Genomic DNA, 12,599 nt, shown 5'->3' with positions numbered 1-12,599 from the left:
TCTCACGACCTTTAAGTGCTTGGTGGTGCATGGCCTCTGCCTCTGCATACTTGCCCTGTCGTGCAAGAACTGAACCAAGCTGGCTGACACTGGTACGAGTATCAGGATGCTCAGGACCAAGGACCTTCTTGTAACCTTCAAGTGCTTGTTGATGCATGGCCTCTGCGTCCTTGTACTTGCCCTGTTGTGCAAGAACTGAACCAAGCTGGCTGACACTGGTAAGAGTACCCGGATGCTCAGGACCAAGGACCTTCTCACGACCTTTAAATGCTTGTTGGTGCATGGCCTCTGCCTCTGCATACTTGCCCTGTTGTGCAAGTACCCATCCAAGCTCACTAAGACTGGTAAGAGTATCAGGATCCTCTAGTCCGCATGCTCTTTCTTGCGTTTCAAGGACATTTCGAAATATAATCTCCGCCTCGCTATATCTGCCATCTCTTTCCAGGCAGCCTCCTATTCTTGCAAGAAAGTTATGGTAGTTGTCCTGGTGTGCCTGGAATTCTGGAATATCCACCAGGCACAGTGCATGAGATAGGTAGTCCCTCCATGTCTGTCGATTATTGTCGTTCCTATTTGGAAAAACCTTGTCCAATTGTTTGGCGGCTGTCTCTACCCAGCTCTTAAAGGTCTCTCTTTCTCTTAACCAATTTCGAGTAACGAGATGCACAAGTCGATGAAGACTAAGATTGCTATTATCAACCTGTGCGCTTATAAAGGAGTATGCTTGTAGTAGACCTAATGCTTCTACTCCTCTTTTGGTTGATGTTGTCAATGGAAGAATTGACTGTGGTATATCCCGTGGATTAATGCAAGACATGAACGACAAGTAGTCACTGGCTAGTTTGTCCACTTGCTGAATCTGCAGAAAGGAGATTAGCCAGGTTGTGGCCACTGGGTTCTGAATCTCTGCATAGCGTCCATCATCCTCAAACTCCTCGCTGAGCAGTTCTATTGTGCTCCTCTCTTGCTCGCCCAGCAAGGATATATATGTTGTCAAGGCAATGTCGTTGTGATTAATGTAAGCTGTGGCTTGACTAATTGCCAGAGGCAGGAAAGCAAGCTGCTCGAGGAGTGTGTTTGTCACATGATTATCTTGGAGCAGATCTTTCCGAATTAGTAGGTTTTGTAGTATCTCCTTGGCAGTTCTTTGGTCAACATCAGGAACAGAGACTACATTTAGTGATGCCAGCTTGAGTGCAAGCTGTCGGTTGCGGGATGTGAAGAGTGTATGGCCATTCCCACTTTGAGGGATTATATTCTTGAGTGGCGGTGCTGTAGGGCTGCCATTGATCCACATCTCCATATCATCTGCATTGTCGAAAATCAGGACCCACTTCTCGTCGGTTTGGCTAAAGTAAGTCTTGAGACGCTCTTTCACCTTTGCTGGCTCCACACCATGGAGCCCCACCATTTGTGCAATGCTCATGTAGGCCTGTTCAATGGCCTCGTAGCTGGTGCACGGGACCCAGAAGATTGAACATCCAGGCTCTCTGTCTCGCATGCGGTACGCTAGCTCCAGTGCAATTTGGGTCTTTCCCACACCGCCCAGTCCGGTGATGGCAAGCTTTCTCGGTCCATCTGGCACAGTGATTGAATCATTGATCTTCTCAATCTCCTCCTGGCGGCCCACGAAATGCCGATTTCTCGCAAAGGGAATCATCACGTGGCAATGTTTGCTCGCGTCTATCAAGACCATAAGCTATTTTAACAGCGCCAACGTCTTACTAGTGGGTCCACTAACCTTGGTGGTTTGCCGGCATCCAGTACTCCAAGAAAGCCTTTGCCACCGATGCTCCGGTCGCGGCTGCATATGCCTGCCACACCTTGCTCTTATGGCTGTCGCAATAGTCGCACACCCCCTTAATAATAATACATGGAACATGGTCCCATACCCCTGCCCCCTCCATTTCAAAGCCAATCACCTTCTCTCTTCCAACAATTTCATCCCGATGCTGTCCAGACTTCATGACCGTGTCCGCAGAAGCAATGGGTCCAATATATATGGAGGTTGGTCTTGCTTCCGAGGCCTCTCGACATCGGATCTGATGGCCTTTGTCACAACCAAGGTCATCGCAGTCCTTCCCTAACGCCTTCTCACAAATCTGATCTGGTGAGTCTCCTCCAAAACAGGAACACGGAAGTAAAGCATGATTGGAATGCCGATGAAGATAGGAGGCCTTAAAGAGCATATCATTAACCCCTGGACACCACCACTTGCCCTCTGTTTGTTGAAGAGAGTGAAGATACTGTTGCGCCTGATTCTGGAGTTCCCTGCAAGCATTCTCCGCACGAAGGCCGTTGAGGAGAGCTCGAATCTCCCGACCCGGCCTGCCCAGCGTGTCCTTGACCCCCGTCTTCCGTTGAAGCCCACCAGGGTACTGTCTGCCAAAGTCATACTCAATCACCGAATCACTGATAATCACATCACCAAGGAAGATCTCTTGATACGCTGGTGGCGGTGGGGCGCCTCCGCAGATCCCAACAACTAAAGCAAGCCTGACGCCTGGGTAGCTGAATAGCAGGCTGGACGCAACGCCTGCTGCACTTCCCTTGCCCATTCCAGACATGTAGCACAGCACCACATCGTGCTTGCCAATCCTTCCATTTATATATGCATTAGCGTCGCCCCGCTGTTTGCCATAGTATTTGCCCAGTCGGTCATAGTGTTCATCAAAAAGAGCTTCGACTGCTTCCGCCTCCAGAGGAAGGGCGCAGATAATCGCGATCGCGAAATCGGTGCGGCTTTTCGGTCGCATTTCGCAGCATGGGGTTTGAATGGGTTTTGGATAGAGACTTGAGCAGATTTGCTATCTCAAGCTTTCCAATAAGTAGGCCGGGAGATGGAAGGGGTAAGCAGAGCTGAAGTTTGGGGAAGCTGAGGCAGTTGTGTTCACAGCCTCACAATCTCTCCTCGCCAACCACATGGCTGCAATAGCCGCCCAGAAGAGGGGCAGTGCGGATGCCGCCATCAAATCATTTTAGTGCATTGAGGCAGCCAGCAACTGGTTATATAAGGTTCTTGAAATAGCACGACCAGTTGAGCTACGTAGGCAATCAACTTGCCCATTTAAGGACAGACTGTAGTTGAGAACGGGTGTTCCTATCCTGACTCGCGTTTGCGTTGTTGGTTACCACCCCGTGCCTCTGCTGTTTGTCACGTTTGCAAGAAGGAACCTTCTAGAAGCTACTTCGGCAAAGACAGGTCCAAATACGGTTGCGCGCAGAAAGTCACGTAGATGGGACAATAGGAAGAGCAGGACGAAATTTCACGAAATTACGAAACCAGGTCTAGTCTGCCGAGAAGTCTTAATTCTTATCTAATTGTTTACGGACTAGTGCTGCCAGCTGAGGGTTTGGGAAGCAAGATTACGGAGTTCTTGGTGGACAGGGCGGTTGTGCGAGGCACTGTAAGGTAGTCAACAATGAAGTCCTTTGTTCTCTTCGTACTAACTTGGAGATATTCCTTCTACATAAGTATTTAGCTGCCAGCTAGGGAGCTTTAGATCTTCTCCTCAATATGAAACCCATGCAAATGTGATTTTTTACGTCTTCTTCTATTTACTACATTGAGTACGCGGATATTAGGCTGAAATGGCCGTAACTATATATTGCCTACCAATCCTCAACAATATACGAAAACCTCCCCCTTCTAAGACAACAGCATCCTGCCCTCAAGGGTTCCATCCTCAATTGCATCCAACAACTGCTGAACGGTTTGATGGCAACTTCTCAAAACCATCCATTTCCGAACCTCTGTGTAACATTGTTTCATGGAGACACCTGAACTGAGGAAGGAAATTGCTAGAAATGCTTTGTACATAACTGGATTTGCTGTTAGTATTATCGTCCCCGCGGCGGCCGTCAGTCCTGTTCTAATTCGTGACTTGAATTAGCTTAAACCATTATGCCATCGGATATGTGTGCAGTGGCTTACAGAACCGAAGCAATACCCCACGACAAGGCCATAGAGCTAGCATTATCCCGACCCGCTATAAAGTCTAGTATCGTTTTCATTTCCAATAGGTCACGCCTTAAATCATCCTTGTCGATTTTGGCTCGCCAATTTGAACGTGTAAGGGTTTCTCGTGTTAATCCCATCACTAGATATGTTGTGCGTTGGTGAGTAGGTCCATAATAGAAGTAGATGAGTTTGGCAGGACTTGAAATCTCTAGAACGCACATGCAGGTGATTCAAATTCGTCTTTATCAGAGCCTAAGCACCTCGTTTGCTTCAAGTAGGAACTCAAATTCCACGCTGCGGAAGCCCTACAGACTTCAAGATCTGACCAGATATCTTAAATCTGCACGATATTAAACGCCTCAGGACTGCCATCGTCTGCTGGGGTTGTCAGCTTAGGCTCTGGCTTGGAGATTGGTCGTGTCGTGAGATCGGTATGCATGCGGGCTCTGGTAATTGAATTAAGGCTTCGATAAGAACTTTGCAAAAGGAAAATAGAAAAGAGATAGAATAAAAGTCCTCAGGTTAAAAGAGGTTGGAGTGTTTGATCCCGAGGTCAATTGGGTTGACGGAAAGATCTCTAGAGAAGATGGGGGTGGAGGGGATGACGAGGCCAAATCTTATTAGTTGTCTTATTAACCGCTTGCTTAGATGACTACATAATGCCAGTAATACATGCCAGGCTTATCGGGCAGGGAGAGAGGAAGGGTAAATATGGTCATAAGGACTTGGTCGTCTGGTTGTCAGCTTTAAATCTACTTGGGATTATATTATTATCAAACGGTGCAACATGTCAACAACTCACAGAGGCTCCTAATAATCATCTACTGCTTTGCCTATGCTGCTAGCATGACAGCAAAATAGATGAAAGCACAAAGAAAAATACCAAGCTGTGTCGAAATTTCAATGTAAAAGAGTTAGAGCCCGACTGGGCACTGGAAAGTGTTACACCCTCTAGACGAAATGACCGGACAAAGATTGTTCCAATCTCGGTATGCGACTGGTGGATTAGATTCAGCGGATCAATATCATATGATATTTCTTCTGCTAATGCAGTGTCATGTCTAGATTCAATTTCGCCACCGGAGCCTCAAACTCTTCCACGAAGATGCCCCACAGCGTGGTTGGGGTCTCTGGAATGCAATCATTAAACCTACCGTCAAGGTCTTCTTCGAAAGAGAGAAGACATTCCCGATCGTGGTGGTTCTATATGGATTCGATGAAGATCTAGCCCCTAACATGCGCATCAAAATTTCCCATTACGAGATAAAAGAGGAATGGAAATGCAAAATAAAAGCTAGGGTTCATGTTCCCCCTAAGCCCTTAACTGGTTGAAGGTAAGTTCCCCAATAATCTTAAGAAGTAGATACGTACTTATTAGTTGTTCACCAAATCTAGATTCTCCATCAAGGCGCTACTGGACTTCGGGAAGCAAGCCGTGGTCACAGCAGATCGTTTAGGACGGCAGTTCCAGGCAGAGAACCAGCAACATAAAAACTCAAACATTCCTCTTGAGTTACAATCTCAGGGCCCTGGACCCAAAGCTGGCACGACCACTTAACAGAAGGGTCGTGCATAGTCAAGCCAGTCCGGCCAAGGTGGGGGAAACCAAGCCCAGAAGATTAACATAGACCAAACAAGAGCCACATTGGAGAGCATATTCAAGCTTAGCAGTGCTGTAAGGGTTATTAATATTCTCTTAGTCTTGGCTCTAATAGGGACTACACAGGTAGATGCTCTCGTCCAGGAGAATGAAACCCATCACAAAGCCTTGGCCCACGACAGAAACACTAATTATCAACGGCTTGGAAATCCTATGGTCGTATTTGAAAGTATCATGAATGATATATTGGCTGGCTTAAACTCTATTGTCGTCAAGAAAGGTGAGTCATCTCGTGGTTCGCCTCACCTTTGTATGCCCTTCAGGGTTATATCCTGCCTATAATAGAATCATCCTATTGTTCTAAGCAATCATACAGCCTCGAACCCACAGCAGACGGACCCTTCAGCAAGCATGGCAATGACCGATATCAACGCGGGGCCTCTCCATATAACATCACAGGTGATGAGGGACATGATGAGGGTAAATTCCATTGTGGAAGAGAACCTGGATAACCTGCTCGCAGCTATTAAGCGTCAGCACGATAGCGAGGTTCAAACATGGCAGGATATCACGGGTGGTCTAGCTCTCGTCGTCTATGCCGGTGGCTGTAATTTCTTCCCTGCCTTGCCTATACACACTTGGGTCACAGGCGGCTTCGCTACTTCCGCTGTAGTCGTTGGAGGGGCTGCGGGTGCTGCTCTTACATGGTGCGAGGGTGAGAGGTTGTGGGTTGAAGAAGTTAAAAAAGCCAAGGAACGCCGGGACAAAGGTAAGTTTTAGCTTACTATAAAATGATGGAAATCTACATGTATGGTAATCAAAGCCACTAGTTACAGATGACTTCAACAACCTAAAGCGGGTTCTAAATCTCTACTTTGCCATTGTCGCTATTCGCTATTATGAGGAAGTGCTTCATATCTCGTTTCAGAAGCTGAATGACATAGAGAAGCGACAATGTCGGATAGAGTTTGGACTTGATGACGACCTGGTGCACAAGAAAGAATATACTGATGCTATAATCGAGAAAGGCGCCGAGGAGCTGGAATTTGCGGAAGACAAGTTTAAGAAAAGTTTTGAGGTGCTGTTGAAGGATGAAGGGCTTTCTTCAATAAAGCGATCCTACGTTTAGAAATCGTTGGGAGGGCCGCGGCCATAGGAGAACGGAGCTATAGAGATGAATGGCAGATTCATGGTCTATCTATTTATGAAAATTTTCTTTTCTACCCCTACAGGTAGCTGGATTAGTTACCGCTTTAGGCAGCAGCGCTGAAGAGATCTCCAACAGGAATGTGACAGACTCAGAGTTTCATGCAATGCTACTAGGCAGGATAGAATGATAAGCTCGGTTAAGAGAAACCGTCATTCTCTGTGGATGATGCCAAGTTGCCAAGATATACCAGCTTCTAGGAAATTCAATGATACTACTTTAGGCCAAAATCTCTTAATCCTTGTATCTCTTAAGCTTCAAGCTGCTTTGTCCTCTCATAATAAAGAACAACTAGATATATCCACTGCCCCGTAGTTTGACTTGTGGACTTTAATCGAAGGGCAAACTTCAGTAAATAGCCTCGGCTGTACTTCCTTCATCCAAAGCTAATTCCTAGTGAATCAAAGTGGCAGCTGCCATAATAGGCCCCCTTTTACTTGTTATTGATGTTGGAGTAACAGTTTCCCTGTCTCAAGTCTGGCCCCTTGTTATTCCATTATCCTGCGATACGTCCACGGGACTCTTAAGACTGCCCCTGGCAAGACACCCTGCCCAACCAAGACGCCCTCCCTTATCATAAAGGAAGATAATATCCCGCCTACCCAGCAACTCCTTATGTAATAGAGCGACAAGCTGCTAATGCAGCACACAAGCTGTGGCATCCAAGAAATGATAGATAGGGTTAGCATCATGGCCAGGCAGGAGCAAGAGAGCCAGAAGAAGGCACCATCACCACGGCGAGTCAAGAGAACAAGACAGTGGGAATAAGACTCACGCTGTTCGCCTACGCGTACCTTACCACCAACACGGCCAACCTTATAATATTCTGCTTCGTCGACATCTTGCTTCTCTCTGAGCTTCTAGTTACACTGGATGTACTATAAGCGCGTGATCTCGATTTCAAGATGTAGATTAATGTCTGTTATTGGCGGGCTTTGTAAAATGTTATTTTCCCTTACCCTAATAAAATCAAACGGTAGTAATAGAGTAAAATATATAGCATTTTCTACGAAAAATTATGTGCTTTAAGTCTACTGGATTCCACAAGAATAATATTTATTTCTCCGTACCAATGAATAAGCAATTATATTCAATGGTATTCTGGTTTTATGTAAATATTTGAGCTTTTGGGATGGAGACAAGGATATCTTATTATAAAGTGTTAGTCCCCTTTCTTGCTCAGGGTTGTACTCCAGTACACCTGGATCGCGCCTCAAGTTCTCCCTGGATATTTCTTTAAGAATAGGCTTGTGATTTCTGCACAAGACCACTTCTTAACTTTCCTTAGCTTTAGTAGAAGGATTTCCTCTTCCGTGGACCATGTCATGCCCCTCCTTGAACTTCTCCGGGACTCCTTGCCAATGATCGAACTTTGTAGAGTCTTATCCTAGGGACTTGAGCAACTAGTTGCTCGCGCATCTCCATCTCTGTATACTGTTGGTGAAAGATTAGACATGCAATGCTGTAAAGCATCCTTAAAAAGCCATGAAAGGAATTGTAGCTGGTTATCAAGTGGTAATAACACAAACTAAGAACAGATGGCAGTAGAAGAATCATCCTTGGATGGCGATGTAGAGCAAGCTCGAGGCCACTTATAAAATTGCCTGTCTGACTGTTGCCTCTTCCACTTAAGGCTTTTGGGCTCTTCGCAGACGCGGTGGTTGCTACGGGCATTGTTCGCGTAGGATCTGTCGAGACTGGTGCCTTGTTGAAAGGGGCGCATGTTGAAAGGGGCGCGATTGTTGACCGTCATGGATGGGAGGTTGGTCACTTGTCTAAGTATTGCCATTTTGATCACTAGCCTTCGGCGGCATGTCGGCTTCAGATCAATGCCCAAATCAAGTCCACTATCCATCGTCTTCATGCCAATCTAAGAAAGGGAATAGAAGTGCTATCGAATAATTAATACTTGTAGATAACCTGATAATCAGGTACATAGATGGAAATTCAAGAGAAAGTAATATAAGCGTCAAAGTTATTCCAACCATATTACTTATTTAGCCAACAGGCGTTCGCTAAGAACCTAGCTAGTTATAGCAAAAAAGCAATACATGTCTCTATTGCACCCAAACTAGCCTTTTAGTGCAAACTGCCACTGCATCGCGCGTTTTCTGTGCTGCTTTGCTTTTTGACTAACTCTTCTTACATACGCGATGCGTGTCTTGGAATAGGAAATTTCACTTCTGGGCCCACCCACTTCTTGTCTGGTTTCCCCCTTGGGATTCGCTTGCTGGCTGGACACTGTCTGGGATGCTGCTCTGAGTTGAATATCTTCCTCTAACAGATCTGGTTTAGATATGATAATGGTGAATGCTTCAGAGCAACGTCGCTGTGAAACTATATATCCCATCATGTTAGTGGTATACTTAAATTTGACAACTAACATACCTTTGACCGTCCTCTTAAAATTTGCCAAACTATAATGCTAATCTGTTCCTATAGATGATTCTTTTCCCAGCAAAGTACTGAATAATTCCTCTTCTTCAGGGATATAGAAACTTTCATTCATGAGGTTAGAATGGGGGGATATGGTGGTAGAGGACGAGGAAGGATGCGTCGGCTTTTGAGCAGGCTCTGAAAGACTTAGGGTGTCCATCCCACCAACAAGAGGAAAGCTCGTGGAACTATCCAAATCTTTGATACCTGTACTTATTTCGGTTAAAAGCTCACAGTCTTGTTAAAATGTTGAAGAAATGCTCGTAATCTTCGTAGTTAGAATACTTCAATGTTTTTTGCGGCACCGCCTGTCCTTTTAATTGCTTATTATACACCGCCATGTATATTCTCGCCATTTCAATCCGAAACTGAGACTAACATTTTCACCCTTATGAGCCGTCTAGACCGACGTAGGCGTCAGATGCCGTGCTTACTCTACTAACGGTACTTCCGCTGTCTAGCGGAGCCAAAGGTGCGGCAGGGGCCACCGCGGCAATCAGAGCCAAGTAGGTGGGGTGACAGGCCATATGAAATCATATTCGGAGAGTTGCTTTGTCCTCACAAAGTGCTCCTCCTCTCATTTAGATTAAGCGGCATAGTCATCCTTCTTTGCCAATATTATTTACACTTAAAAGAAATAAATCAAACCCATTGTTGCAAGCGAGCTGTATCAAGTTTAAAAGCTGCTCAAACTCCGGCTAGGGATGCCTCAGCTTCAGCATCAAAGACCTCCTTGTTCGGACCCAAAGGGAAGAAAGACTGGAGAAGAAGTCTCCCACATTGGTACAGAGCAAATCCGGCATCTGCCATACCATTGGCTAGCTTCGAGCCATCTGAAAAGACCTTTATATCAGTATGCGGGAGAGAGGCGTAGAATTCCCGGAATCTAGCGGCCGCCTGCTTCTTGGTCTGCACGGGGACTTTGATTCTTAGTAGGGCAGCTTCCCTGGTCTCCTGTGGAAGCTAGGGGGCATGTTGGAGTGGGTTTAGCCGTTTTGACTTGGGTTGAGCCAGTACCCGGCGTGAGAAGCAGCTGGTTTGTAGTCCTGACCAGGCAATTTTGGTGGCTCTCTTGTGGAGGGGGTGGCGCGGGACTAGACGGCGGAGGCGGGTTGCGGCTGAAGCAGCGATGTGGTCTAGCTCAATCTCTGCTGACGTGAGCCCTGACTCTCGATAGAGCGCTGGCGTCGAATTTATCCGGTAGACAGGGAGAGTTGCTCTGGCCCCGGCCGAGCAGCCAAAGTAAAGCTGCGGGGCGAGGACCGCCGTATACATCTTTCGTAGGTGGCAGTCTGGTATACCCCAGGTAGAGCCCGCGATGGAGTTCAGTTTGATGGCTTAAACCTGCAGCTGCTTGAGGTAGGCCGTGATCCGGACGCTAGGGTCTAACCAGACGCCTATGTATCGGAGGTCTGCTGTTGGCTTTATCCCCGTTCCATGTAGGGGGAGCGTTCGATTAAGCTCTTGAGCCGCCTCCCATTGTCGCTGCTGATTAGATGGCCGCTCCACTCCCGTAGCACCCGGAGGTCACCGCGGGTTACGCAAAACTGGGGCCGCTTGGCGTATCATTTTCATGAGACCGTACTTAGTCGGCGAGAACTTGAATGCGTGCCTGGCCTCCCATGTTATCTGCCTTTGCATGTATCTGGCGTAGAGTTTCGTACTTACCACGCGCAGTCTTCCCTCATGTCAGAATACAGATATTGTTGACATACCCTTGAACCAGAACATCCTGGCGGTCGAAGGTAGGTCCTCAATCATATCAGCGTTGTAGAATAGGTACAGAATCGGCGATAGCAAAAACCGTTACGGTATTCCTGTGGCCATCTCGTGTTCCTCACCTGCCCTTTCCGCAAATCGGATCCTTGTTGTGCGGTTCGCCATGCAGCTGATTACCCAATCAGTAATGGCCATTGGATGTCCCCGAGGTTATGGATATGGTGGGAAACGTTATCATACGCGATGCTGACGTCTGAACAAGTAATGTTGCCACCATATCCCCTTAGCGCCCTGCTGCCTATATCTGTTCGTGTAGTAGGTGCACGACATGCTCGCAGGACAGGCCGCGGCAGCCCCCTACATGGTGCTCTGGGAGCAGGCCGTATTCTTCCACCAGGTGGCTAATATGGCCCTTATCACTGCCTCTAGTGCCTTCCCAATGGTGCTCCGGAGTACAATCGGGCGGTAGGTGTTAGGGTCTAAGTAGTCCCTCTTCCGCAGCACACCGTTGTGGAGGTTCGCAAGTGTCGGTGGCAGTACCCAAGCCGTAGGCATCTGCTCCAATAATAACACTTTATAGTAAAACCTACGGTTGGTGAGAGAAAGTAGCTTTATGACAGAGAGAACTAAGTGAATATTGACTGGGTGAGCGAACTCGTAGACTTGGCTACTTAATGAAAAGATGATAGATACAGGTGTACAGCGCCTTATGTCCACCCATTGAAGCCCATGTAAGAGCTATTTGTCAAGAAGTGCAGCCTAACAGTCAATTAACCTGCCAAGCCACCACTAGCGAAGCCTCAACGGAAGCTTAGGCAAGACTCTGGTGGCTTCATCCGACATGTTCAGTACCCAAAATCCTTGGAATCCACCTCCATTTTTTCACTTTCAAGAAGCTTCACAACTGCCTTATGTCCATAACGTGCAGCCCATGATAGAGGTGTTTGACCTGCCTGAGAGTCCTGGGAATCCACGTCCACGTTTTTAGTTTCAAGGAGAAGCTTAGCAACTGCCTCATGACCATAACGTGCAGCCCATGATAGAGGTGTTCCACCTGACTGAGAGTCCTTGGAATCCACATCCACCTTTCCTGTCTCAAGGAGAAGCTTGACAACTGCCTCATGTCCATAACGTGCAGTCCATAATAGAGGTGTTCGACCTGCATGAAAGTCACGGGAATTCACATCTACCTTGCCAGTTTCAAGGAGAAGCCTCACAAATGCTGCATGTCCATATCCTGCAGCCCATGATAGAGGTGTTCGACCTGCCTGAGAGTCCTGGGAATCCACGTCCATGTTTTTAGTTTCAAGGAGAAGCTTAGCAACTGCCTCATGTCCATAACGTGCAGCCCATGATAGAGGTGTTCCACCTGACTGAGAGTCCTTGGAATTCACATCTACCTTTCCTGTCTCAAGGAGAAGCTTAATAATTGCATCATGTCCCTTTTGTGCAGCCCATAATAAAGGTGTTGCACCTGACTGAGAGTCCTTGGAATCCACATTAACCTTTCCTGTCTCAAGGAGAAGCTTGACAGTTGCCTCATGTCCCTTCTCTGCAGCCCATGATAGAGGTGTTTGACCATATTGAGAGTCCTTGGAATCCACGTCTACCTTTCCCGTCTTAAGAAGAAGCTTGACAATTGCCTCATGTCCATTCTCTGCCGCCCATGATAGAGG

General features: G+C 47.0%; 3 protein-coding genes across 3 annotated transcripts in view; 1 reads left to right on the top strand and 2 right to left on the bottom strand.

Moving 5' to 3' along the window:
• Window positions 1-50: 50 nt before the first annotated feature.
• BDV14DRAFT_205995 (putative kinesin light chain) lies at window positions 51-2,756 on the bottom strand (the record flags this gene model as incomplete). Its single annotated transcript, XM_073774827.1, has 2 exons — window positions 51-1,683; window positions 1,742-2,756. Coding segments are annotated over 2 exons (2,648 nt in total), but the record flags the coding sequence as incomplete, so codon positions are not given.
• A 3,216-nt stretch (window positions 2,757-5,972) lies between these two features.
• Window positions 5,973-6,690, top strand: BDV14DRAFT_205994 (uncharacterized protein; the record flags this gene model as incomplete). Its single annotated transcript, XM_073774826.1, has 2 exons — window positions 5,973-6,330; window positions 6,392-6,690. The coding sequence occupies 2 exons, from the start codon at window positions 5,973-5,975 to the stop codon at window positions 6,688-6,690; spliced, it is 657 nt and encodes a 218-aa protein (XP_073622087.1).
• A 5,078-nt stretch (window positions 6,691-11,768) lies between these two features.
• Window positions 11,769-12,599, bottom strand: part of BDV14DRAFT_194052 (uncharacterized protein) — a gene marked incomplete at both ends in the record, with an annotated part of 5,378 nt that continues 4,547 nt past the window's right edge. The window contains 2 exons of the mRNA XM_073771874.1: window positions 11,769-12,323; window positions 12,429-12,580. Of these exons, the coding sequence (XP_073622086.1) occupies window positions 11,769-12,323; window positions 12,429-12,580 (707 nt within the window). The remainder of the gene's footprint in view (window positions 12,324-12,428; window positions 12,581-12,599) is intronic.

Source organism: Aspergillus stella-maris (genome assembly GCF_047715825.1).
Source record: "Aspergillus stella-maris strain CBS 113639 unplaced genomic scaffold BDV14scaffold_113, whole genome shotgun sequence".
NCBI lineage: Eukaryota > Fungi > Ascomycota > Eurotiomycetes > Eurotiales > Aspergillaceae > Aspergillus > Aspergillus stella-maris.
Note: the sequence above shows the minus strand (reverse complement) of the source record. Positions and strands in the feature narration are given on the sequence as shown.